The sequence below is a fragment of the Apostichopus japonicus genome, chromosome 11, assembly GCF_037975245.1.
Source record: "Apostichopus japonicus isolate 1M-3 chromosome 11, ASM3797524v1, whole genome shotgun sequence".
NCBI classification, from domain to species: domain Eukaryota; kingdom Metazoa; phylum Echinodermata; class Holothuroidea; order Aspidochirotida; family Stichopodidae; genus Apostichopus; species Apostichopus japonicus.
The window spans coordinates 23,706,777-23,734,581 of record NC_092571.1 but is presented as its reverse complement, the minus strand read 5'-3'; the positions used below and the strand labels follow the sequence as shown (position 1 = coordinate 23,734,581).

Below are 27,805 nucleotides of genomic sequence, written 5' to 3'. Positions count from 1 at the left end.
ATGAAGCCTCTGTTATTAATTCTATTTGAATGTTACTATTGTGGAATGTTATAGCCATATCTCAGCTAGTAAGGAAAAGGAGACAAAGTTTACAGTATTTCCAATTTTATTTTTTATTTTGCAGGCTGAAACCCCTTCATCACCAGTCTTTTCTCAGGATGGAGCCTTGGCACCTTTCTTAAAACCTGTCAGCATGTTTGGGCCAAAGCCAAATATGAGGTGAGAGTCATGGCTGCTGTACTTGTTTATGGTGTGGTAACTTTTTGTGTTTAATTTGAATTTTTATTATATATAATATTTGACACTTAAATTCAGGGCAACAACAGAATTGTTTAGCTTCCAGAATTTTTGAAGTGTCATCTCAGACGAAGAAGTCAAACATGTTTACTTAGCTTTTATGTAAAGGGAATGTATTATGGTAATGACCCTGAGTAGAATATTTTGTAGGATGCCATGGAATCATTAATAACCTTGCTAAAAGTATTTTTTGATGAAACAATCTGAAAGTTTTCTTTGGTTGATCAACTGCAGTCTTATTATAATTAACAATTAATGTGTTTGGTAAGCAATGTCAGAAGTTCTCTGTTCTCTGTGTCTGACGACACATTGGTTGCTATGTGAACATCTCAGTTGAACTCTTCCAAAGATAACTTTGTCCCATATAGCTGGTATGAAAACTAGAGTGTTTTGTGAACTTTCTTGCTTTTTCATGTGACAGGAAAAATAATTGTAATATTCAGAATTGAGTTTATTCCTTGACACTTGTAGCAAGAGGAGGGTGCTCTCTACTGGAGATTTGCCGTTGGATTATCCCAGCTGTTTGGACCCAGACGTACTAAAAGAACTCCCTCCTGATATTCTGAAGGAAGTTCTAGAAGAAGAGAGATTGAAAGTGAGAAAAGCTGAAAATCTAGTCGAGACCCTTGGCCATGTGGATGACCTTCCTTCATTTTCGGAGGTAAGTAACGAGCCGCCTAGTACGAGTACAACACCACGAGTACGAGTGCAACACCACGAGTAGGAGTACAACACCATGAGTATGAGTATAACACCATGAGTATGAGTACAACACTATGAGTATGAGTATAACACCATGAGTATGAATACAACACCATGAGCATGAATACAGCACTATGAGTAAGATGTAACACCGCGAGTATGAGTACAACACCATGAGTACAATCACAACACCACAAGTACGAGTACAACACCATGAGTATAAGTAAAACACTATGAGTATTAATACAACACCATGAGTATGAATATAGCACTATGAGTATGATGCAACACCACAAGTACGAGTACAACACCATGAGTATGAATATAGCACTATGAGTATGATGCAACACCATGATTATGAGTACAACACCATGAGTACAACATGAGTAGAAGTAGAATTCCTAAATGGTGTGAGTATGAGTGCATGGGCCTAAGCATGAGTTAGTTTACATAATCTTACACCACTGACAATAATTCTTCTCCCACAAACACAACTTCAAAAATGTCTCTGGTAAAATACTGGTGAATGGTGGGGTGTGTGGGGGAGACAGGTGGGGGATTGTTAGTGCCCTATCCTTATACAAAAAGGTGGTTTGCTGTCTGTTGTATCATTCTATTCCTGATGTCTTCTCACCCCTCAAAATACTTTATTTCTCTCCTCTAGATGATTTATTGTGAATGAACTTCTTACGTATATTTTCACCTGTTGACTAACTTGATGATTTTGAAAGATATATGGTTCCTTTTAGATTGACCCAACCTGCTTGGATGCCTTGCCCACAGACATACAGGGCGAACTGCTATCAGCTTATAGAAGGCGGTCTTCCAACACATCAGAGATGACGCCTGAAAAAATACCGGAGGTAACTACTCCCGAGAAACGGGTAATTGAGGAGGACCTTAAAGTCAAGAAGAAGAAAAGACGAAGAGATGGTTCGCAGAGTGGCAGCGGAAGATCATCGGTACAAAGGAATCTGTTTGAGGTCATGAATATTCAACAGCCTAAAGGAAAAGCACGAAGACATTCCGCCTTGTATTGATCGGTAATTATTCATGAGCCTGTGAGAGAAGTCCAAAGTTGAAAATGACGTTCAGCCTTCTTTTTTTTTTATCATTTAGCCAGTGATTGAGAGAGATTCCTCAAAGTTGCCTTAAGCTTTTTATCCCCATTTCATCTGATGTTCCATTCAGAGTTCATGGTCTGAAACTTCAGAGGTAATTGTTGTGCCCAGCAAAATGGCAGTATATGGCAAAATGGAGAACAAGTCGTTGTTGCTTTAGTTGTGGAGGTTTTGTAGGCTTGACGTTGGTCAACAATAGCCATAATTGGGGCAGCAGTAATTTATTAATTATTATATTGATACAATGCTGGATACTTTATGCTGGAGTGGATGAGCCATTACCACAGCTAGACTCAGTCTTGCTCTTGATATGTGACTAGTATTGTTCTCAATCTGTCCATCAAAAATAATAACATAAACACAGCATCCTGTCTCGGTATTTGAATTTATTATCTCAGATGACTTCAGGAGATTTTATGTTATGCTAAATGTTATGCTAACTTTTGGAATGTTGCTTTTTGAGGAAAGTAGAATGTCAAGAAGTGTGAAAGGGCATTGGTTTGTCAAGAAAGTTAGTAAAGTGGTTGGATTTTACCTCTGGAAGCTGCAATGGGCCTGGTCATTTAATTTGGCCCACAGCCCATACTGTTTTACGTAAATCCCAGGAATGATGTACATAAGGGTAAACACCCTTCACAGGTGCCATTTATACCCAAGACGTGATTTTTTTAAAATCAATTATTTGTGGTGAAAGAGCAGAATTGCTGCAGGGAAAGAAAGTGTCCTCCATGAACAAATAAATGTTTAATATCAGTATTCTGATCTCTGTCATATCATTCTTTATTATTTTTGTCTCAGTTCAGCTATTAGTAGTCGCAGTACATAGCCATGAAGGTATAGCCAGAGTAGTATTGGGGGAAGGAGTAGGAGAAGAAGAGAGGATTCGATGGTACTGTTCACATTGTCAAAATCTGTATCACCCACTAAATGTTATAATCAGCACTTCATTATGTAATACTAACCACTGAAATGTAATGAAACTCACCCAATAATGTAACACCACTAATGTAAAGGATAAAAGGTAAACGTACACATTGCTATGCCATTCAGCACTTCAAAAGGGCAAAGGCTTGGTTCAGCGGTTAGAGTGTCGGCCTCCTAATCCTTAGGTTCCAGGACCAAAAATCTGCCAGGAACCAGATTCTCTTGACTTATGCAAAAATCGCTGCAGTGCAGTGGTGATGTGCGGAGTCTTCCGTGGATTGGTATTTCTGGTTTGTGAACTTGGGAAAAGGGGTTTGTTTCTGTTCTTCACTTGGTTTCGAAACAACTTTGTTCGTCATGGCTGCACTGCAGTTATGTTGAATGGGGTGCCTTTGCCTACCTCAGTATTTGAGAGAAGTGGTCAGATGCTGGGGCATACACTCTCGTCCATCGGATGGGGACGTTAAATGTCGGTCCTCGGAGCAGGAATGGGAGCGAATTCACACCCCTGCCTCGTTATCCTCTGAACACTTATTATCGAAAAGAGAAGGCTTGAATAAAGCCGGTGTTCATCCACGATCTAACACGGCTGATAGGGTCTCAAATAAGCCACTGTAAGGCTTCCTGATCCTTGGGTCTCCAAACTAAACTAAACTAAATGTGGTGGATATTAATGAACAATGAAACATGCAATCAAAAAGAAATACCAAGTGCTTAATTGTGACAAACAATTCTTGATTGTGAGGCTGTCCTTCGATGTGAGACACAGCTGAATTACTGTATTCAAAAGAGGATAGATCTTGAGAAAACTTATGCAAAAATATTATATCGCTTGGTGTTGTGATGAATGACAGTAAGTGTAGACTTAATATTTATAGACATTTATGTACGTTTATGAAGACTGCCATCTATTAAGATGAACTGCTCTGTTGGGTAGTTATGGTCATATGCTACTGTAGATCAAAATTGTAATATGAAGGTTTAGCATATAGAAACAAGTCATTTCAGTAAGGAGTACTCAGTTACCTCTGCAAGTGGATAGAATTTCATCTTCATGAGGACCAATGCCTTAGTCTTGTCTTGAACTTATCCAATTTATCAAGTTGCAATCAGTAAATATTGGAAAACACCCTCTTCCCTACCCCCACCCCACCCCAACCCCTCACCCTATGATATTGTCAAAAGACACACTCAGCAAATATATCATGCTACATTTCTTGACTGTCAAAACTGTGTAAATTTGAGAGCAAAAGCCTTGAGCTTTGAAATATGCTCTGATGAAAATACAAATACTGACAGAATTTAAATTACAGAAGAGAGAAATAAAGCACATCCACATACAAAACCAAAAACTCAAAACAAAAAAATATATACAAAGGAAATAAAAGATGGATTAATAATTGTAAATGGATAGGACTTTAACAAGCCCAAGGGCATGGAGATATAATGATATAGAGGTCACAAAAGTTCATGTCTGGTCTTAACAAAGATTCAGCCAACAAGGATTGAAATCTTACTGCAAATCCTCTTCACTATGTTACATTTTCACTTACTGTGAAAACTGCTATCAATTAAAATACATGGCAGTTTTAATTTTTCATCCTTTATCTCCACAATCTCTTTGATTGTTAAAAATGAGTAAGCTTTAAAGAACCTGAATTTACTGAGAAAAAGATCAGACACTTAACTTTGATATGGGGGATTCCTCCATGAAGTGGTCTTGAATCTATTTGTGAATCACATGACCTACTACTGGCCAATCAGGCAGCCTCTGATTCTGATCTTGTCATATACGACATGAATGATGTGTATGGTAATATATGCAGTGAATATTTCATGTGTTAACCTCGGCTTTTCCTGTATAGGATAGCCTGGTCTGGCTGACAGAAGTAATGAGAAAGAAAGGAAAAGAAATGTTAGTCCTCATTAGACTTCCTGTATGATGCAAGATTCTGCAAGTCTCTCATCAGATGTTATTTATTGTTTCAATAAATGAAAATTATTTCAATAATGAAAATTATTTAACTATCATAATATATAACAGGATCACTTTGAGGGTGTGATTAAGATTACTAGAGAAGGTTTTTAGCAAACATTAATAATCTATCCTTTTTCAATAAATGGAATCATGTATAATTGAACCATAAGTCAGGATCACCATGATCTTGGTGTGTTTAGTGTTTAGTATGATAACTACAGAAATTTATGTGTAACATCAATCTATTCTATATCCTCAGCATTATATTATTATACTTTTGACAGGGAAATGTCAGAACTCTGTTTAGATCCAAGCTGGCCATTCAAAAATGTGACATTTTTGCAATTAAATTGGCTTTCTTCTGAATCATTGTCCTGTTCATAGGTATATAGGAAATTTGCACTGGCGGATCCAAGGGGGGGCCAACGGGGGCCATGGCCCCCCCAAAGGTGAGCCAAAAAGTGTTTCCGAACATTCGCTAAATCATATGATTGGAAATTAAAAAAATCGAGAGGATTAGCAGTGGTAGACTAGTCTAAACCTTTTTCGTTTTCTGGTTTAAAATTAAATGTATGAGCATGAGGATTTACAGTTTATCACCATTTTGCAGTTACAGGCTGGTTGTAAGAAATTTATAACCTATGAAAAATAAAATTTCTTGAGAAAGATGATCCCAACTTTTTTATATAAATATTTTAGAAAATTTTAACATCACCATTGTACACTTTTGTCGCACCAAATTGCATCTGAGGGCATTCAGCAATAGAAAATTTTCCAAAGGGGAGGGGGGCACCCCCTCCCCTTAGACCCCTCTCCCATATCACTCTAACGCCACTCCCTCCCAAACAAAGGCCCTGGATCCGCCAGTGGAAATTTGTGAAATATTTTAGACTTAGTTTCCAATTTTTTTTATTTAAGAGTCAATACTATATGATGGTTTTTCATATTGGCAAAAAATGGCCCACTGCCATAAAAAGAATGGTCGTTGGAAAAATTGTCTGATCCAAAAGTTTGTAAATTACTGTATGTCTTTACAGCTAACAGGGGAACAGCTTAAGTGTCATTTTCAAACATAATAAAATTTTGTTTGTGAAGAGTCATAAGCAGGAAACAGACTATGTACAGTTTTTAAAATTTGAAGACATTTGGTGGATATTTTAAAAGGAAGTGCAAATAAGGCAATTTTAATTCTGATGAGGTCAAGGGTCAATAACATTAATGGTACTTGTGAAATTGAATTTGGCCTTAGTTTAGAAAGTGACCGTAATTATAGACATTGATGTGAAATTGCCTTACTACAGCTGTAAATTTGAAAATTATACCCAGAAATTGAACTGTAGTCACACAATATCTCGCTATGCATAGAAATATGAAAATTATGGAGAAGGATGTCAGGAGGGACAAAAATATGAAGGCGAGGAGGGAGGGGGGCACAGAGGAGGAGGAGAAAGATGGGGGTTGGAGAGGAGGGAAATGTTACAAAATTGGATGGTGAGGAGATAGAGGGAAACAGAAGGGGTACAGAGGAAGAGGAGGATGGGGGTTGGAGAGGAGGGATATGTTAAAATATTAGATGGTGAGGAGGAAGAGGGACACAGAAGGGGTACAGAGGAACAGGAGGAGGAGGATGGGGAAAGGAGAGGAAGAGAATGCTAAAAAAAATAGATGGTGAGGAGGAAGAGGGACACAGGAGGGGTACAGAGGAGGAGGATGCGAGTTGGAGAGGAAGAAAATGTTAAAAAATTAGATGGTGGGGAGAAAGAGGGAAACAGAAGGGGTACAGAGGAAGAGGAGGATGGGGGTTGGAGAGGAGGGATATGTTAAAATATTAGATGGTGAGGAGGAAGAGGGACACAGAAAGGGTACAGAGGAACAGGAGGACGGGGATGGGGAAAGGAGAGGAAGAGAATGCTAAAAAAAATAGATGGTGAGGAGGAAGAGGGACACAGGAGGGGTACAGAGGAGGAGGATGCGAGTTGGAGAGGAAGAAAGTGTTAAAAAATTAGATGGTGGGGAGAAAGAGGGAAACGGAAGGGGTACAGAGGAACAGGAGGAGAAGGATGGGGGTAGGAGAGGAAGAGAATGCTAAAAAATTAGATGGTGAGGAGGAAGAGGCAAACAGAAGGGGTACAGAGGAGGAGGATGCGGGTTGGAGAGGAGGAAAATGTTAAAAAATTGGATGGTGGGGAGGAGAGAGAAACAGAAGGGGTACAGAGGAACAGGAGGAGAAGGATGGGGGTAGGAGAGGAAGAGAATGCTAAAAAATTAGATGGTGAGGAGGAAGAGGCAAACAGAAGGGGTACAGAGGAGGAGGATGCGGGTTGGAGAGGAGGAAAATGTTAAAAAATTAGATGGTGGGGAGGAGAGAGAAACAGAAGGGGTACAGAGGAGGCAGAGGATTGGGTAGGAGAGGAAGAGAAGGATTTCACATGTTATCGACCTTGGTGAGTATTATAATAATGTTCCTATCAACAATACTGTGATCTATAATTTTAATAAAAGGTTATTGTGTTATTATGGCATAATTTTAATGCATGCATGGTATCAAATAATGGCCATGACCACAACAAGTATATTAGTATATAATTGCCACTCGTGTTGCAGCTTCAACCAGCATGATGGTGCCACCCCTTACAAAAGAAACCTGTGGCAACTGCCACCTGTTTTGGGGACAAATTATTTTACAGTTAAAACCGCATGCTTTCATGTTTCATGTGTTTCGACGTGCATCTAAAACATGTGAAAATGTCAAAACCAGTGGACACTGGCAAAGTGTGAAAACTGTGTGTTTTAAGGTGTGGCAAGCCTGTGACAATCCAATGCAAGCATCAAAGTAAAAATTTCAAAATTCTGTGTCACGCAAACTCCTGTGTTTCATTGTGGCTCATTCACACATTTTCACCCATTGGATTTAGATCTTGCCACATGTAATCACACATTCCTGCGTCCACCTGTGTTCTGGGGTTTCCACACATTTTCTCATGAAATGTGTTTTTGGAACATGTGCCACAGGTTTTCTTGTAATTAGACTAAAAAAAAAAAAAAAAAATAATGAAAAATATTTTCCTCCTCATTGGATCATTTCAGTTGAGCCCATGGTCAGTGAACAGAACTGTAGGTTCATGAGAAGCCCTCAGTGTATTCTATGAAGTAAAAACTGAAAAGATGTTTAAAAGCAATCTGCACTGTTAATTTTTTTTTAAATGTTTTGCTGCAGAAAAGACAAAATAATTCTGGCCAATACCTCGTGTTAATAGTATAATTATGTAGCAGTCAAGCAGTAACTGCAGATTTAGTTAAAAACAGTTTTTTTCACTCTCAGCTTTTAGTCAATGATTTATAAAGCCAAATTGTTCAATGATTGTACAAAATTTCATATGCCAACATTTTTGGGGCCAGGCAGAATCGAACCAGTGACCTTAGACAAACAATTAAGACTGCTGTGTTTGACTAATTTAGCTTGCCAGCTCTTAAAGATTGTTGGGTAATCATATTCTTTGACTAAGATTAGTGTTGTCAACACTGCATTATGGTCTGAATGTCCAAATTGTTGATAGAGTGAAAAACTGGTGCTCAATAGCAGTGTGCACTAACAGTGTGGTTATATGAACAGCATGACCTTGACTTCCTGCAATATGATAACTGGGGGAGGAGCTTGTGGATCGTTAGTAATTTCAACTCTTTTTCTAATTAGAAATACGATGTTTTCTCAACAATTCAGCTGATGAATGAATTAAGTAGTGTTTAATTTTGCTATGATTGATTGGTGACATTTATATGTGAGGATATGTAAACAACATTAACCTCCCACATGTTGTAATTAAGTTACCTATAGGAAGGGCTTGATGCTTACATATTTCGTCACAAGTTTTATATGTAAAGCATTCGCGTCAATTCCCAGGTCGCAAGAGTTAAGTATAGCTATGTAATTATAGAAATTTGTTGTTACAGGTTATTATAACATACAGACGCCTGCTATAGTGCTATTGGGTCGCACTCTGCTCTTCGTTAACTTTAAGAAGCCACAGACTCTTTAGGATTTGTAAAAGTCCCTTATCCAGCATCAGAAGAATTATAGGTAGGTAAATTTATCAGATAATCAGAAAATAGCTAAAATCAATAGGCCAATTAGGAACATTAAAGAGCCCAAGAAGTCCAGACATGCGATTACCGTTAGGTAATACATTGGTCTGCGTTATCTGTGTTAATTATATATATATGCATATACATATCTATATATATTGCAATACATTGGTTAACTGAAAAAATGTTCCAAGCAAGCAGTAATGCTCAGCTGTTTGCATGGCAATTTGCTTTTCGTTGGCTTACAAATTAATTAAGCCATGTTAAGAATTTATTTGTTGCAAATGAATTATCTGTTTGTTTCAGGTCTCTTGACCAAATGTGTATTGACGTGGTCAAACTATAACAGAATGTCAATAAGTCATGGAATTGTTACAAACTGCATATTAAATTAATAATTTCAATGATTTAAAGGAAATTACAGATATTTATGTATACTGTAAGTAATATAGAGTTTGGTGACAGGGATTAATTTATTGCTTTAATTGTGTTGCAGTTTGGAAGGCCCTGGAATTTGTCTCTTGTAAACTACTATGTGTTATATGCATCTTTGTACACTTGTATAGCAATTTGCCCATTTTGCATAAGATTTTGCGATGCTATACCAGATAAATGATTCCCTTTGGTGACCATTTTGAATGATCCATGTTCGATAATAGTAGACTGCATACTGGTAGTATCCATCTGCTAATCACTATGGCAACTCAAAATATGGCAGCAAAAAGACAATATTCATATCATATTCCACATATCTTATGACAGTACCTTATTAATGTTCATTTCTCATGTTAAGATTGAGCTTTACCGTTTCAAATCTGATGTACACATCCATTTTGATGGACCTATAAATATCTATAAATATAATACACATAAAATATACTTTTTTTCACAATTGGAAATGGGAACCACCCCCCTTCCCCCCTCCCCTCAACTTCTACCCCATTCCCAGGCCTTGATAAGTTGTCCCTCCTTTCCAGATTGGTTGAATTGATCCATGTTGTCATAGAATAAGATGGGGAATCATTTTAGTCCATACAGTTTTGCAAAATTTTGAAAATTTTTCATGTCTTTAATTTTGTTTAACTTATATAGTACTGCACTAATTGTGTATGGCATCATGTACATAAAACTACTAAACATTTCTCCATTTGTTGTTTCTAAAGCAGTGTTTGATATTTGCATGGCATTTTGCTGGTCTTGATTTTGATGTTCTGGTTTTAATGGTCCACTTTGTCATAGGGGTCTATGCTATCATAGATAGTCCTTCCTCATATAATAGGTGGTGGTCCATGTTGTTCTGGATACTAGTGGTCCATAATTTCATAGATGGTCCACATTGTCATGGATGGTAGTCCATGATGTCTTGAATATTGAATGGTCCATTATATTTAACAGATGGTCCACATTGTAATGGATGGTGGTCCATTTTGTCTTGGATACTAATGGTCCATAATATAGAATAAAGATGGTTCACATTACAATGGATGGTGGTCCATCAAGTCCTGGAAATTAAATGGTCCATTTTATTTAACAGATGGTCCACATTGTAATAGATGGTGGTCCATGATGTCCTGAGTATTAAATGGTCCATTATATTTAACAGATGGTCCACATTGTAATAGATGGTGGTCCATGATGTCCTGAGTATTAAATGGTCCATTATATTTAACAGATGGTCCAAATTGTAATAGATGGTGGTCCATGATATCCTGGATCTGAATGGTCCATAATGGATGGTCCAGTATTGTAATGGATAATGGTCAGTGCTGTCATTGATAATGTTACATATTATCAAGGATCGATGATCCACATTGTAATGCATGATCATCCATGTTAATTTTCTTGGATATGAATGGCCCATACTATCATGGATATTCCTTATTGCAACATGTTGTGGTCCATACATGGACAGTTCATTTGACAACATGAAATAAATTTGCAATTTTGTTTACTCGTAATTTGCTCTCTACTTATTTTGTCAGAGTTGTTATCATCTGTTGGTCCAAGAGCTGTTGATTTTGGGCGTTTCCACCTGTACTATCGATCGACCAATCAGCATGGGGAGAGATAGGCAGTACATCTCTGTGGAGGTCAATAGTGGAGTATGCTTCAAAGTTGTGAGTTTTTTGTTTTGTGTTTTTTAGTCTTCCTTGTTTATCTAATATTCCAAGGGTTGCAATTTAATTAAGCATATTTACATTCTTCTATGAAACTATGATTATACTTCCTTCTCTTAATCAGAACTTGTATTAATTAAAACATTTATTTATCTTGGAATGAAGCTTGGAATGTGAGATGAGAACATCAAAGTTGTGTTTTGTGTTGGGTTGCACCATTGTTCATTGTTCAACTTATTTATTATTCCTCATTCCCAGTCAGACTAAGAAATGTTCTGAATGTGCTTCAAACCATTTAGCTACAGCAGCCCAAAACTATGGAGTTATTATCATTGAGGTCCACAGAAAAAAAAATCCAGATGGGGAGGGGGGAAGTGGGGGTTGGTGGGTGTAATTTCAGGTTTCGATAACCAGTTAATTGTCCAAAGAAAATTGACCCGTTAACAGGTTTACACTAAAATAAAATAAACGGTTCACCATCAAAATTAAATCTGTTAAAGCCTATCTTTTATAATGATAGTGTTTGGTTCATTCAAAATTCATTTCCACTCCCTGGAAAAGTTTAGAAATGCAACAGATAAACAAATTCAGTAGACGTGATTGAGTATTTGCCCTGGAAATGAGAAAAATATGTCAATAATGGCCAATTTATAGCAAACGTCTACTAGAATTCCAGAAGCAACATGGGAGAAATTTTATTTCCCTTTCTGTGGCATATCTTATCTTAAATTTCACCCTACTCAATGTCTAGACATACTTTTGAGAATTAGAAACCTTTAGGAAAGATCTTTTGAGAAAATTTAGTCCCTGTGACATTTATTGCAAAAGATTTAATCAAACTCAGAAGTATTTTATTTTAAATATCTGATATTGGTTCAGTTAAATTTAGCCACAAAACAGTTTCTTGAACATATACAGTAGCATACATGCTTTGCAATGATAATAATGTGTACACTTGGTATTGCGCCGGTATCCGTCCGAAGACACTCATGGAGCAGTGCCTATAACCAACCGTCTATTATCATTCCATAACCGTTCTCAAGTCACTGTGGACTATACCAATGAACTGCCACAAAGGGCGTTAAATCATATTTACCGATCAGACACACATATTCCCCCACTCCATACTTATATGCTGAGCACCAAGCAAGATGGCAGTAGGTCCCATTTTTAAAGTCTTTGGTATGACTCGGCCTGGAGACGAACCCTGAACCTTCCGGCTGATTAGTGGATGCTCTAACCACTAGGCTAACCAGTCGGTATATATATTGGTATATTTCAACACAAGTCTAAATGCAGAATGAAACAAGATTGCAAGCGCACAAAGTGCCAGAGCCCGCACAGGGTCCAGACTGAAGCGAAGACCTGCATAGTCTGATCCAGGCCAGGGTACAGAGATCAGCAGACGGACCAGTGATTTCATGTGACTTATTGAAAGAAGCCATCTCAGATGTTTATATTATTGTTGCCACTTCATTTCTTGATTGTCAATTTAGTTTCTTGATTGTCAAGTTAGTTTCTTGATTATCAATGATTGTCAAAATATTTGTTTTGTTTCTCAATTTTTATTCATTTTTTTGTGTGCAGAAATCAGAGATGATTAATTTTACGATTGGTCTCTGTAAGGAGCTCCACAAGAAGTTAAAGGCTTTGGAGATGACTGGTCGTACATTGGCAGTAAAATTACAGGTTAGGTTTAATTTGGTAAATGATATCAGCTGTCTGAAAATGGATGCATGAAGAAATCTTATTCCATGAAATTCATGACCAATAAAATGTATTCCAGGTAGCTGCAGGCCTAAGATGTGTAACATACTGTGTTTCTTTCCTGACTTGATCGCACACTACAAATCGTTATATTTTAAATATGTAATTTGTTGTATTTCTGTCAAATTATTAATTAATTAATTAAAAATTAAAAGTTATAAATTCTAATTTATTATAAATATAAATTAATTATAAATTAATCTAGCTGTTGCATAATTATGAAAAAAAGAAATATACTTCCCATTAAGTCTTTCTCTAAAACACTGTTATAGGAAATGTACATGAAAAAGCAAATTGTCTAATCAGCATTTTATTACTTTAATTTAACTGAGTCACGGATGATCGGTTCCTTATCAGTGCACAGAGTAAATTTTTACTAGTATCTTCAGTGAACTGAAGGGATCTATCTTAAACTATTTCTATACTGTTCGATTTTACAGACCTATTCTCATTCATGACATATGATAGATATAGTCAAAGATACACAGAGCTATTTCTTTCGAGTTAATACATTGTTCAAAATGTCATATTGTAATTAAAATACAATGCTTTGTTTTATTCGATATTCAAGTTACGATTGTGTTAAATATAAACAGTATATTATGGAGTCACAATGATTATATTTCCTTAATTAATAGAGGAGAAATAATTGCAGTTTGGCCATTGTTTGGCAAAGCCATTCATAACAGGAAGTGTCTTGTTTTCATTAACTTGTTGACTGTAATTTCAACTTTCACAGATTACAAGAGCAGGCATGCCAAAACCGGATCGTGAGTTCACAGGCCACGCTCTGTACGATAACAAAATACAGAGTGTCACGTTCCCCCAGCATACAGATGACCTGGGCATGTTTTGCAGACAATGTCGGAAAATGTTGCTACAATTGAGGGTCCCCCCTACTGACATTCGAGGGGTAATGTAAAACCTTACTAAACCCCTTATTCCATTGAATTTGAACGCTAACTGTTTCTTACTATGGGATAATAACAAGTAAAATCGTTTTTATGACTTATTAATTAGCTTTGAATTCTTTCAAAGAGAATGTCTCTGTTAATGATGTGAAGTTTTGAGAGCCTCCAAAGCTCCTTATTTACTAACCATTCAAAGAAATTCACTGGAGGTAGCCATACTGTCTGATATTTGTTGTATGGCTTACATTGGACTCTCTATTAAACAAATATGGAGGAAACTTGGATTTCAAACATCACTCTTTATTGACTTAGGACCAATCTACCTTAGGACTACCTTAGGACCAATTCTGTTCTATAATTTTGTGTTCCATTTGTTCCAGTTCCGAAAACTTCACAAATTTAACCTTTGCATGATCCAGTGATTAGTTTAAAGGCAGGACAATCAAATGAACAAATGATTGATTGAATGAATGAATGAATGATAAATGAATGATGAATGATGAACAAGTAAATGAATGAATGAATGATTAAATTAGTGAATGATGAATGAATGATGAATGAGTAAATGAATGGATGATGAATGAGTGAATGATAAATGAGTAACTGAATAGATGGTGAATGAATGAGTGAATGAATGAATTAATGAATGAGTTAATGAATGAATTAATGAGTAAGTGAAAGATGAATGAGTTAATGAATGAAGGAATTAATGAATGAGTGATGAATGAATGATGAATGATGAATGAATGAATGAGTGATGAATGAATAAGTTAATTAATTAATTATGAATGAATGAACAAACAAACAAAAACACTGAAATTAAGAAAGAGTAAGAAAACTTAAAGGACAATCTTACAAAGTAAAAAAAGATATGAATTATAAACATTATAAGAGAAACTATGGGAATATTCATACAATTTGGCTTACCACTGTTGCTGAGATTAGGTCATATTAATCCCCTTAATCTCATTATAGGTTGGTGTCCAACTGAGCACGTTGCAGAGTGCGTCTGGCTGTCCAGACTTATCCACATCTTTCAAAGATTTACTCAAGTCTGGTGCAGCAAACAAGAAGGCCAGCAATAGCCTTGGACGAGACTCTGCCAATTCCGTCCCATCTCTCAGCACCGGAAAACATTACCCTTTGCTCAATTTCGTCAAACCGAAGAAGAGAGTACTTTCCACAAATTATCCGACTGATCCGGGCAGTAGCAGAAGCAAAAAGAAGGTTCCAAGTTCCAATAACCTGTCTGGTCAAACATCAGTCTTCAAATCACCTTGTATCAGAAATTTTCATGATGAGGTTGATGGTAGTCCAAAGGCTTCAGACAGAATTAAGAACGTATTTCACCAAGATTCTACCTCTAATCATAGTAAAGATAAATTATCACATAAATTTTCCAGATATACTGTCGCATCTATGAAAGAATGCTGCAGTGATAAGGACACGCCAAAGTCTCAACAGTATCACAGCAAGACAGTGAGTCTTAGTAATGATCAAGAAGGTGCTAGTGCTAAAAACTCTGCAAGAGATTCAAATCCCTCAAACTCAAAGGAAGGGTTAACTTTCAGCAGATCTCCAGAAACTGCCCGTGACAGAAACAAGCAAGATATTTCAAGATCCACAAACCTTTGGAAAAGTGCAAAACCCAGGAGTTTTCAAGAAAGTTCAAGTCCTAGTCGCACCTCTCAAGGAGGCTCAATTCCTAGAATTCCTTCACAAGGTTGGAATCCTAGCTCACAAAGCGGCAGTTCACCAGAAGGTGTACCTTCCTGTAAATCCAGAGAGGAGAGTACCCAGCGGAGAAGTTCTCCAGAATGTTCGAATTTCATTGAAACCTCACAAAACTTTTGTTCAATTCCCGGACAGTCACAACCAGGATCAGATCCCACTTTCTCGCAGAAAGAATCAAATTTAAACAGCTCAGATGGAAACTGCACCAAATCGTCTGATGTGGCAAGCCATAAAATAAAGAGACATTCTTGGCAAGCCAATGACCCTACATTTTTATCTGCTTTCTACAGCAGATCCACTTATCATCATTTGTCTACTTGGCGAATGGAACACCAAAAGTTTGTCAACGGTTTACAGAAAGTCGAGGAGAGGAAATTCCCCGGAAAGCAAAAATTACATGTGTTAATGGAATCTTGTAATACCGAAGCGGGATCGGGTAAAGATACCAAACATCCAATCCCCAGTGGCTACTCGCTGCCGACTACGAATTTAGTCGTACAGGAAAGAGGCATAAATTGTAAAAAGATGTTTGAAGAAAAGAGTGTGATTATGCATATTGATATGGATTGCTTCTTTGTAGCAGTGAGCTTACTGGAATATCCAGAACTAAGAGGCAAACCTGTGGCTGTCACCGGCCACTCGGCCGCGATGAGGACACCAGTAAAGGTGGATATGCCGGATAATTTTGATCGAGCCCACTTAGAAAAGAAGAGTTGGAATTGTCCAACCGCCAAGTTGATAAAAAGTAAATCCAGAAAGGAAACCACTGAACAAACTAGTCTCACAGGAGACGTAACTGGAAGAACAGTGAACAACACAACAGAGCAGCAAGGGAGCAATGGGCAACAGGCGAGCAGCAGGCAGAGTGTCAACGTTGAGCGGAATAAAGGCTGTAAGGAGCCGGCGAGCAACCAAGAGAAGAAAGGCAACATGGATTCTGTAACCGTGGAGACACCTGCAGGGAATTGGCTACTGTTCAATCCATTGGCAGAGATTGCATCCTGCAGTTACGAGGCAAGAGCATTCGGTGTAGGGAAGGGAATGCTGCTCTCGAAAGGTTTGGAACTGTGCCCTCATCTCAAAACCGTGCCGTACGACTTTGAGAGCTATCACAGGGTGTCGAGAATCCTCTACGAGACCGTGGCCAGGTATGTGAGGAAACGTTCTGTCCTTTTCAATGACTCTCATGACTCTCTTCATGTTGTATATTTGAAAGGAAATTGAACATTGTGTATTGAGAAGAACATGTTTGAGCTTTCTGTTGCTGGAATTTATTTGAAGAATTTGTAGGAAAATAGTGATAGATACCTGGTGATGAATAAACATGTTGTTTATACATTTGTTAATGACAATGTCATCATGTTGCAACATGCTGATTGGAAAATAATAACATAGCTAGCATAAAGCTGTATGAATTTTGATCATTGTAACAAATTTTAGGTCCTGCTTCTAGTCCAGAGTGCAGGATTTATAAAACGTTCATTTTCAGTGTGTTAGCCTGCATGATAGCGATATATTTTTTGCATGTACATTTCATTTGTTTTCCTCAAAGTTTCACCAACGAGATTGGAGCCATCAGCTGTGATGACATGTTTGTCGACGTCACCAAGACCTTGCGGGATACGACAGCTTCACCACTTGAGTTCGCTCAGCTTGTTCAGGATGAAATATTCTCCAAGACACAGTGTACTGCCTCTATAGGTATAGGTAAGTCCAAGTTTCCGACTGCATAACATTGATATATATCGATAGGGTCAATTATTGTCTAATAGGCAAACTATAGGTCCCTAACCCAGGGCAGCAAAATTTGGGGTAGGCAAACCCGCAAATTGCTACAAACAGAAGGTTGTGAAGAAATTGGATAAATAATCTACCTCCAGTAAGAAATCTAATATCCCAAGATCATTTTCTTGAAATTATCCGGGATAATATGTATAGCAATGCACACAGAAAGGTGCAGATGGCTGTGTGTGTATGCGTGTATGTATGTATGTATTTTAGATCCTCCTATATGCAAATGCAAATGGTGGAGCTGTCTATGTGTTTCGTGACCGATGTTGCGTATATATACCAGTGGTATTCACAAGGAGGAGTCATTAACAATCTACATCACTTTAGAATTTCTCCCCGTCCATTCCTCACCATCGAAATCCAGTCTCTCTAGCAACAACTTCTTGCAATTTTGTTGTAAGCTGGAAGCGCTCCAGATGAATCAGGGATGTGCCCACGCTGGGCGGCACTGGGCGGCCCTGCCCAGCACTAAAAATTACCGCCCAGCACTGTCTTAAAAATCGTGAATCCCGCCCAGCACTATTTTCATCTGAAATCCCGACATTCCTAACAATATATTCAACATAAATTGGGCCTAGCCATATGCCAAAATCATACAGACTAATAATGCATCAGTTACGCATGCAAGAAACATTACTTACGGCTCTCAATCGGTCACTTGTAAAATCTCTTTGAAACAAACTAATTACTTTTACCAGGTACGTAATATATTTCATTAAAAAAAAAATTAAAAATGTAAATTGTTAGCAAAACTAGTGTATGTGCTTAAAAAGCTACACAAGTGCCAGCATTTGGCATCTGAGCACCTTCAAAAATCGAAAAATATCTCAACACCCCCTCCCCATTAGACTCCTCCCCCAGGACAGCGATCAGTGTACCCGGAACTCAGGAAATCCCGGGCACATCCCTGTGAATGATGCCCAAGGCCTTGAAACCCTGGAGCCAGCACCCTGTTCATGGCTTGTACTTTGTAAAACATTGTAAGAAGCTTAATTATCATGAAACTTCAATAATGGAATCAGTACAACAATGTCTGTGTCATGTTTAAATAAGTCAAATTTCATGTGTTTTTTTTGTTTCTTCACAACTTTACAAGAGAAAAACAAAGAATATATAGCAATGAATGAAAGCACTGTACAAAATAAAGCTATGGAAAGCTCTCTAGTGTGTTTCTATCTCAAATTATGACTTTCCAAATAAACATTGTTCGGTAGCAATCATATTCGATTGGGTTGGTATTATGAAGGTTAAGAAACCCTGGTGGGCTTAACAAAGTAAGACACTCCCTTGTACGGAGAGAAACATCAACATCATAACAATTAATAATAATTATAATTATTATATATTTATTATATAATTTATATAATTATATTATTTTTATTATTATTATTTTTTAAATATTCTTTTAAAATTTTATTTGTTTAATTTTTTTTATTGATTATATTAAATTATATTATAATAATTATTATATATGATAAGTATGTGAATATTCTACATCTGAACTGTTGAAACCTCATCAGTTTTGTCTCCTCAAGTACGCTATACTTTCATATGTACATTTTAATTCCCCCCTTTTGTATTCTTAGCCTCCAATACCTTACTGGCAAAGCTCTGCACAAAGAAAGCCAAACCAAATGGAATTTACCAGCTAGAGGAAGACAAGGTGGATGAATTTATGCAGACTGTACCAGTTAAAGAATTACCAGGTATTAGTCAAATAGTTCAGCAATTCTTCTTCTGAAAATGTGAGATTTGTCCAAATTTTAATGTGAAGGGGTGTGGGAGGGTGGGGGAGGGGGATTGGTTGTGGGGGCAAGAAAACGTTTGGTTTCCCATAAATTTTTAATAAATTGAGCTGGGTTGAAACTATTGATAATAAGAAAGCAAACCTTTCAATTTGAATTTTACTTAATTTTTGAAGGTAGCATAGTGCGCCACCCTGTCCACTCCCATGTACATTCCCCACCCAAGCAAAGAGCAAGTGAATATATATATGTATCCTGTTAATTAAATATTCAGTTGAGCAGGTTCAATGTTCAAAAGTTTCTTGTTCACTTAATCAGAAGTTAACAAATATAAGTTTTTTGCAAATATTAAGATTAATAATCATAGAAAATTTGTTTTTCATCTAATCAGGGGTCGGGAACGCGACAAATCAAAAGCTTAAGAATCTAGGCATCACAACTTGCTCGCAACTTCAACAGATGTCTCTTTCTGCTCTGCAGTCCCGGTTTGGCAAAAAGCAAGGTCAAGACCTCTTTGAAAACTGCAGGGGTGAGAGTGATCAACCAATCAGGATAGAGAAAGAGCAAAAGGTGGTCTCCTCAACAGTCAACTTTGGCATTCGTTTCTTTGAGGTAAAGGTATTATCAGTGCCTGCTATGATGATATGCGCTTGTTTTAACAGTCGTTATCGACTCCAAGCTTAATATCTGCATTGCTTCAAATTTTGGTATATGTCATGTCAAAATTTGTCAAAAGTAATTAAAACAGGTTTTAACCCATAATTTATGTACAAACAGAATATTTTAGAAAAATGCCACAAATGGCCTTATAGACAGACACCCAAAACAAATGTGGTGTAATCAACATTAAATGGTACTTTAAGAGACCAAACATTTAGGTGCAGTGTCCCATAGAAAAATTCAATTCTGAATCAAGAACAAGACAGGTTTTTCTAAGGTTTTAAATACAAACAAGAAACATGTTACAACATTTATGTAAGGAAACCTGTCAAAGTCTGAAGCTTTCATAGTGAATTTTTGCCCCCCGGAAATCTGGCGCAAAAGTTAGCCAAGCTAGGTGACATCAATACCCCTCTTATCTCCCACTCTGACAGTTAATAATTACATGATTTGTCTCTCTGCTGACCATAAGACCAAATCTCCAGCTCTGCTTAGATCTATTGTGTGGAATCCATGAATTGTAAATAAATTGTGAAGCTTAAATGTGTAGCTAACTGGCCTCTATTGGATCTTGATGCTTTGTAGTGGAATGTACGCACAGGCCAAACCGAATGTGAAATCGTGAAGATAAAGGGCGAACCAAGTTAGCTAGGCCAGGCTGGTAGGAAATTGTTCAGACAGTGCATCTAATATATGTTTGGACCCAACTGCTAAGGCATACATGGTCGGGTTAAAGGTGTGCTCCATTAGCTTAGGGCTGGTAAATACGCTATGATGGATTTTGATATGGTTATGTGGATCTGGATGTGACTTTTGTATGTTAACGGTTTGCTTCAGGTTTTTTTTGTTTTTTGGATTACATCATTGGTTAGAAAGCAGAGACTGAAAAGTTTGTGTCTGATCTGGCAGAGGTGGTCGTCAAGAAACTGAAAAGGACCGGCGTGGCAGGGAGAACAATAACAGTGAAATTAAAGGTATGAAGAATAATGAAAGAAATGCTTTCTGAGTTTACGTGTCATAAGTTATTTTGATAGCCTTAAGGAAAAAAATCTGTCTGCAGACAAACTTATTCATGTGTGATTAACTGTTAGTTAATTTAAGTTATCGTTGAATACTCATCTCTTTTTAATCACCATCAGCATAAATAAAACATGTTGTGTCTATTTACGCATATTATTAAAGGCATTGAAGACTCGCCCCAAACCGTGTGTGGCCATCTGATAAAGTTAACTTTCTGTTGCTTGCAAATGACGTTTTGTTTGTGTCGCTACAAAATGCAGACAGTAATGAAACGTGATACCTTAATTGTTATCTTTAGCTGGACCTGAGATGTCCATCGCTGTACCGTTTGTATACTGTGCTGTGGGTATTGACCGCAGCTGTATGTACTGACTGTACACTAGTGTCTAATTACCGACGGTAGCAAGCTGTGTGTGTATTTTCTGGGATCGATGGTGGTGTTTAACACTTCTGTTACACCTCATTCGAAACTAGGTCAGATTACCGGCATTAGAAGTTTCTTTTTGCACGAGTCTTCACACCCTTTAAGGAATATGCATGAATATTTGACACTTAAGTGTGACATGTCTGTGGCAGCTTGCAGTGGCGTCACCAGACTTTTCAGTCTGGGGGGGGGCACAGGGGGGGCACCAGCATTTGATGGGGGGGCACTTAGGTGGATACGGATCGCCGCCCTGGGGGAGGGGTCTAAGGGGAGGGGGTGCTCCCTCCAGGCGCGGCGGAACGGGAAAATCATTGGGGGGGCTAATGTGTAGAGACTATCTAAGCGGAGCACCACCATCGGTTGGCGCGGAGCGTACAAGAAAATTTTGGGTTTTTCAAACCCCCAGATGGCCGGAAACGGCACTTCCCGAGTGTTTTATGCTGCGAATAACTAGCCCTAAAATATGGGTCTCAAGCCTGCAATTTCTCAGATTGCACGTAAAAGTCTGTAGAAACATTGTAATTTGTATATTCGATGGTGTTTTAAGAGAGTAGCTATTACTCGTAGTGTACTCGCAAAGACGTTTTTGAGTGTAGTAAGGGGATGTTGTTGGCCTAAGACGAAGTTGTGTTGCGCTTACCGGTACTCACACTCACTGCTTCCACTTTTCACGGGGCGTGAAGACGCGGTTGGGGTGACAATGTGGTCTATAGCCAGGGGACTGGCCGAGGGTCCCCCCAGCATTTACTAAAATTATTACACCTATATAGTATACGTGTGCATCGGACAGATCGACAAGTATGCATTGAAAAATGGGCAGATGCACGCTTCGGAGCCTTGGTAAATATTGGGGGGGGGGCTTATCATGCATTTGCCCCTCAACTTTTTCATTGGGGGCTGAGCCACATTTGATGCTAAATTCGATCTGAAGATATCTCCAGAAATTGCTATTTTTGAGGTAATGATTTTAACAAGGCGCAGAATTTTGCAGAGGATATGAACCACATGCTGTTGATATTATGCCTAACCCTATATCAATAGAACCTAAATTTGTTGAATTAATGTGTGCATGACCCCGACTCCTTTCTTGTCCTTCTCGTTTTCGCCCATTATCTATTAAGATGTAACAGGTTCCAGCATCGTTATTGGCTCCTATCAGGGATCTCACCATGCAATTCAAAGTTTGATCACACATCGAGTATGGCTCAGTATGCAGGTGTGAACATTCGCCATTTGTTCTTACAAGCATCTGACCTCAAATGACCTCTGCACCCCATACACAATAGCATTAATATATGGGTCCACAAATATAGGCAAGTATGGTGCCTGCGGACCCTCACATTTCGTCAGCTCCTAACCTGTCAACCTCAGACCAAGGCAACATATTGCAGTACCCTCCCTTCTCACAGTCATGTAGATCGCGAAGCGGACATGTATATCCGCTGGTATGGCGTGAGCACTGACACATTCAATGTAAATATCGACACCTGTTGTGATGGCGCGGGTTATGACTTCGATACCAGACGTTCCAGGATAAACTTTTTCATTTGTTCGCAGCTCATTTGAAGAAAATACGAATTACTGTGCTTCTTTGTCCTTATGAAAAACCAACTCAGATGATGGGAGTTGAATATAACAAAATATATATATATTTTTTTACCAACCCAAATCTCAGATGGGGGGGCACACGGGGGGCACTAGGTTTTCCAGGGGGGGCACGTGCCCCCCCTGGCCCCCCCCTTGGCGACGCCACTGGCAGCTTGTGCTGATGTAATTCAGCCTTACATTAATATATGCAGCTGTATATTTATTGTTCATATAATTTTCAGATACGTAAGACAAATCTACCAACTGAGAACCAAACATTCCTCGGACATGGGTTTTGTGACAATAGATGTCGATCAAATACCTTGAAACAAGAAACAGACGATCTTTCTATCATTCAAAAGGAATGTCAGAAACTTTTGCTCGTAATGAAACCGTGCGCCACGGATATACGCGGGGTAAGTAAACTTAGGTTTCTGACGCAGATATCATATCTCGAGAAAGAGGTGGTCGTTCTCTCTCATCTGTCTGAGATTAGATGAATACTGAAATTTAATTATTTCTGATGGATGCAGAATCATTTGAAAATCCGCCCTTTCGTAAGACTGCTGTTCATTTTTTGCCACTGGCCACTTCTGCACCTTTCAAGGTTATCAGTCTGGAATATTAGCCTGTGTGTTACGTTATCAATTCGCCAAGCCTAGCAAAGAGAACGAGCATGGAAAGTCACGGTCTACTGCAAGAGCCTATTGAAATGCCCGAGGCAGGTAAACTGTTATGGCAGTGGTATTAAAAGGTGCATTTTCAAATGCTAACTAGTTGGAGAAGTTGTTACGTCAATCTATTATAGGCTAGGAAAAATGTTGAATGTTCTTTGAGACGACCAAAATCAGCTTTGTAGATCGTCTGGCCAACGACTTGTTATTTACATCAAATTCAGATTGAATTGTTTCTAAATATCCCCATATATAAGTAAAATGATAAATTGGTATCACCTTCCATCACTTTGGTGATACTGGAATAAAACGCAAATACAGCCCGATAGGTCTTACGATCCTCTCAAAGGTGGGTTTGATTATGACCCAAAGCTGGTGTTCTTATCACCAAACAGAAACATTCGGCGGTCTACAGCTAGTGTACTGATTAATCACTCTTAGTTACATTGCCAGGTACAACACACCAGTCCAAGGGACAACCAGAATATACAGTATATACCCAAACATTTGCCCTGATATGTATTAACAATTGTATGTTTATATCTACACTTTAATACTTCTCTGTTGATTGCTAAAATATAAAATAAGTGTATGAAAGAAATTCCTGCATTTAACATATCTTGCAACAATACAGGAATGTTCCTTTCAAATATTTGAACATAATTCTTTTTTCAAAATACAAAATCTGGTTATGGTCTGACCGAATTTTCCATCCACTTTTTCTGAAAGAAACTATTGCAAGTCCAGCTTTTCTGAAACCAGAAAAGGTTATTGAAGCAGGCATGAACTGTAAAATCTTCCTTTTTTGGGGTAAATTAATAATAGAAAAATGAAGTTTTTGCCTTAAGATAGTATTTATTGACAGCATAAAATCTTTCATCTAGGTCGGCATCCAGATTTCTCGACTCAAGAAAGTAAGCAAGTCGTCACATGCTTCAAAATCTTTGAAGGATATGATGGTCAAGAAAGAACCAAATGTCACAAAATCTCCAGAACTCGTTAAAAAGAGGTCAGAGGTCACAAAGTCATCAAAGCTAAATGTGACAAAAACATTGCAGGATGTGCTGGTCAAGAAAGGGTCAGAGGTCACTAAAACTCCAGTGTTGGTTAAGAAGAGTTTAGAGTTCACGGAGCCATCAAAAGTGGTAACCAAGATAACAGAAGCAAGGTCTGTTCCTGTTATGGATTCTGAACCAGCTTCGGACATGGGAGAACAAGACTCTGTGAAGAGTCCTAACAAATATTCGAATAAGGTATGCTATAGGACCATGGTCCACAAACTAAAGGGCAAATCCCAGCAATGGGGTCATTAAATTTTTGTTGCGTCACAAAATTTTTCCAGACATTCAGAAATTTATGTACAGTTCATGGGGAACTTGCCAACGAAGGTGAAATAAGTTTTTTTTTGAGATCCATGCCCACTTACATGCATGGTAAACATTGAATCTGAGGGGTGGGGGGGGGGTCTGATGGGTCTTGGGTCAGTGCTCATAGAAGATCCTGGGATTTACCTAATAGTTTGCAGACTGCATCTATCAGAGGTGTAGAAAAATGTGACAAGAATTTGTATACAGGGAAATTAGTTGAAAATTAATTTAAGCGACATACTGGGTAATTTGTATTGAAAAACTTCTTCCACTAAGTTCCAGCTGGGAAAAGAACAAGTTAATAGATATCATTGTACTGTTTGATGTAATACAAGCAAGGGATTTAAAATTGTATTTATAGCATCTTATGTAAATATACAAGTTTAAACAGACAATCCATAAAACTAGATGTAAGAAAACAAGAGTTTGCAACGAAATTTAGACTGCATCATAAAGAATACATGAGTGGTTTGATAACATTATATAACATTTCATGTGTAATGAGAAACTTTTACCAAAGCAAGATAGTTTAGATGGCAGAACATTTACTCCAGAATCTTGGTGCATAAATGCAACTAACCCTTTTCACTTAATATGAAAAATCTCTGCTCTACAAATGTCACACATAGTTATATATGAATATTCACGCCTATTCCCTTGCTCATATTCATTACTTGCTGAGCTGTTACTCTATTAGTCTTTACATACTGATACAGTGATCAGTTGGTCTTAATGTGATTGAGCTCATCACAGAATGTGATCTCGATAATGTTCCATATCCATACCCATAACGGAGTCATTATTAACATTATATCAATGTTCGATTGTTATCAAACATTGATGATCACAATTTTGAGTTTGCATGGTCTTAGTGTGAAATTTGATCAGACTATTGCATGGATCAGGTTAAATTACTTTCATGAGAAAAAGTGTCAAGTTTAAATCATGACACATTTTATCCCACAGTCTGCAGCTACTGATTCAGCTGCTGTCACTCGTAAAGGAGGCCTCACTGCATTCTTGAAACCTGCCAGCATGTGCAAACCAAAGCTAGATGTGAGGTAAGGGTGATGGAGTATTTAGAAATTCCTATACTTTAAAACAACTCTTTAAAAAGTACTTAACATTCTAGGAAAATTATATTATTCAGAAAGTATGTAAAACACAATGACATATTTACATCTGCTCTGCAGGCATATATGTATGCATGCTCCTTTAGTGTACTTTGCATGTTCTATTAGCTGTGTACGGCCCTGCCTATAGCCTATGAAACTCACCTGCATACACATCCAGCATATTGCCTGATGTTACTCATCATAACCTGGAGTGTGCTTCGAGTACCAAGATATCTACACAGTCAGCATACAGCTGTTTTGCTAAGTCAGTATACCTGCATACTCGGACCTCACACCTGCATGCTCTGTCAGCATACCTGCATTCTCGGTTGGTCCTCACACCTGCATACACATCCAGCATATTGCCTGATGTTACTCATCATAACCTGGAGTGTGCTTCGAGTACCAAGATATCTACACAGTCAGCATACAGCTGTTTTGCTAAGTCAGTATACCTGCATACTCGGACCTCACACCTGCATGCTCTGTCAGCATACCTGCATTCTCGGTTGGTCCTCACACCTGCATGCTCAGTCAGCATACCTGCATTCTCAGTTAGTCCTCACACCTGCATGCTCAGTCAGCATACCTGCATCCTCAGTTAGTCCTCACATCTGCATGCTCTGTCAGCATACCTGCATTCTCAGTTGGTCTTCACACCTGCATGCTCAGTCAGCATACCTGCATTCTCAGTTAGTCCTCACACCTGCATGCTCAGTCAGCATACCTGCATCCTCAGTTAGTCCTCACACCTGCATGCTCAGTCAGCATACCTGCATCCTCAGTTAGTCCTCACACCTGCATGCTCTGTCAGCATACCTGCATTTTCGGTTGGTCCTCAAACCTGCATGCTCTGTCAGCATACCTGCATTCTCGGTTGGTCCTCAAACCTGCATGCTCAGTCAGCATACCTGCATTCTCAGTTAGTCCTCACACGTGCATGCTCTGTCAGCATACCTGCATTCTCAGTTGGTCCTCAAGCCTGCATGCTCTGTCAGCATACCTGCATTCTCAGTTAGTCCTCACACCTGCCTGCTCTGTCAGCATACCTGCATTCTCAGTTGGTCTTCACACCTGCATGCTCAGTCAGCATACCTGCATTCTCAGTTCGTCCTCACACCTGCATGCTCAGCCAGCATACCTGCATTCTCAGTTAGTCCTCACACCTGCATGCTCTGTCAGCATACCTGCATTCTCAGTTGGTCCTCAAACCTGCATGCTCTGTCAGCATACCTGCATTCTCAGTTAGTCCTCACACCTGCATGCTCTGTCAGCATACCTGCATTCTCAGTTGGTCTTCACACCTGCATGCTCAGTCAGCATACTTGTATTCTCAGTTGGACCTCACACCTGCATGCTCAGTCAGTTTACCTGCATTCTCAGTTGGACCTCACACGTGCATCAGTCAGCATACCTGCATCCTCAGTTAGTCCTCACACCTGCATGCTCAGTCAGCAAACCTGCACTCTCAGTTAGTCCTCACATCTGCATGCTCAGTCAGCCTCACAAGATAAAAGCAAGTGTTGAGTTGAGGGACTCAGTTAGTCCCCTGCCCCATCTCAAAATCAAGAAAATGTGACACATCATCTTGTTGGTTGTTCCATTTTGCTGCACACACCATTGATAATACTCTCCTCTTGACCAGTCCGAGCCCAAAGCAGATCCCCCCTGCTGTCATTCTGCCCCTAACATGAGGTCTAACTCTCCCCTCACAGCTTTTCTGTCCAATCTCTTATTTAGTTCCTTCCGAATAATTATCTGGACCAACAACCAATATATTTGTTAATA

At 38.5% G+C, this 27,805-nt stretch overlaps 2 protein-coding genes across 6 annotated transcripts in view; both read left to right on the top strand.

Annotated features, from left to right (window-relative positions):
• Positions 1-2,876, top strand: part of LOC139976144 (uncharacterized) — a 34,359-nt gene extending 31,483 nt beyond the window's left edge. For all 3 annotated transcript variants that reach the window (XM_071984600.1, XM_071984599.1, XM_071984598.1), the window contains 3 exons: positions 125-219; positions 769-958; positions 1,749-2,876. In XM_071984600.1, coding sequence (XP_071840701.1) covers positions 125-219; positions 769-958; positions 1,749-2,039 — 576 coding nt within the window. In that variant the 3' untranslated portion in view covers positions 2,040-2,876. The remainder of the gene's footprint in view (positions 1-124; positions 220-768; positions 959-1,748) is intronic.
• Positions 2,877-8,092: 5,216 nt separating this feature from the next.
• The window catches only part of LOC139976147 (uncharacterized), a 63,936-nt gene continuing 44,223 nt past the window's right edge, over positions 8,093-27,805 (top strand). For 2 of the 3 annotated variants that reach the window (XM_071984609.1, XM_071984607.1), the window contains exons 1-12: positions 8,093-9,100; positions 11,088-11,222; positions 12,810-12,911; positions 13,729-13,902; positions 14,876-16,782; positions 17,187-17,341; positions 19,012-19,131; positions 19,562-19,782; positions 20,703-20,804; positions 23,104-23,277; positions 24,420-24,788; positions 25,869-25,963. In XM_071984609.1, coding sequence (XP_071840710.1) covers positions 11,163-11,222; positions 12,810-12,911; positions 13,729-13,902; positions 14,876-16,782; positions 17,187-17,341; positions 19,012-19,131; positions 19,562-19,782; positions 20,703-20,804; positions 23,104-23,277; positions 24,420-24,788; positions 25,869-25,963 — 3,479 coding nt within the window. In that variant the 5' untranslated portion in view covers positions 8,093-9,100; positions 11,088-11,162. The remainder of the gene's footprint in view (positions 9,101-11,087; positions 11,223-12,809; positions 12,912-13,728; positions 13,903-14,875; positions 16,783-17,186; positions 17,342-19,011; positions 19,132-19,561; positions 19,783-20,702; positions 20,805-23,103; positions 23,278-24,419; positions 24,789-25,868; positions 25,964-27,805) is intronic. The other variant, XM_071984610.1, reaches the window with a different exon arrangement.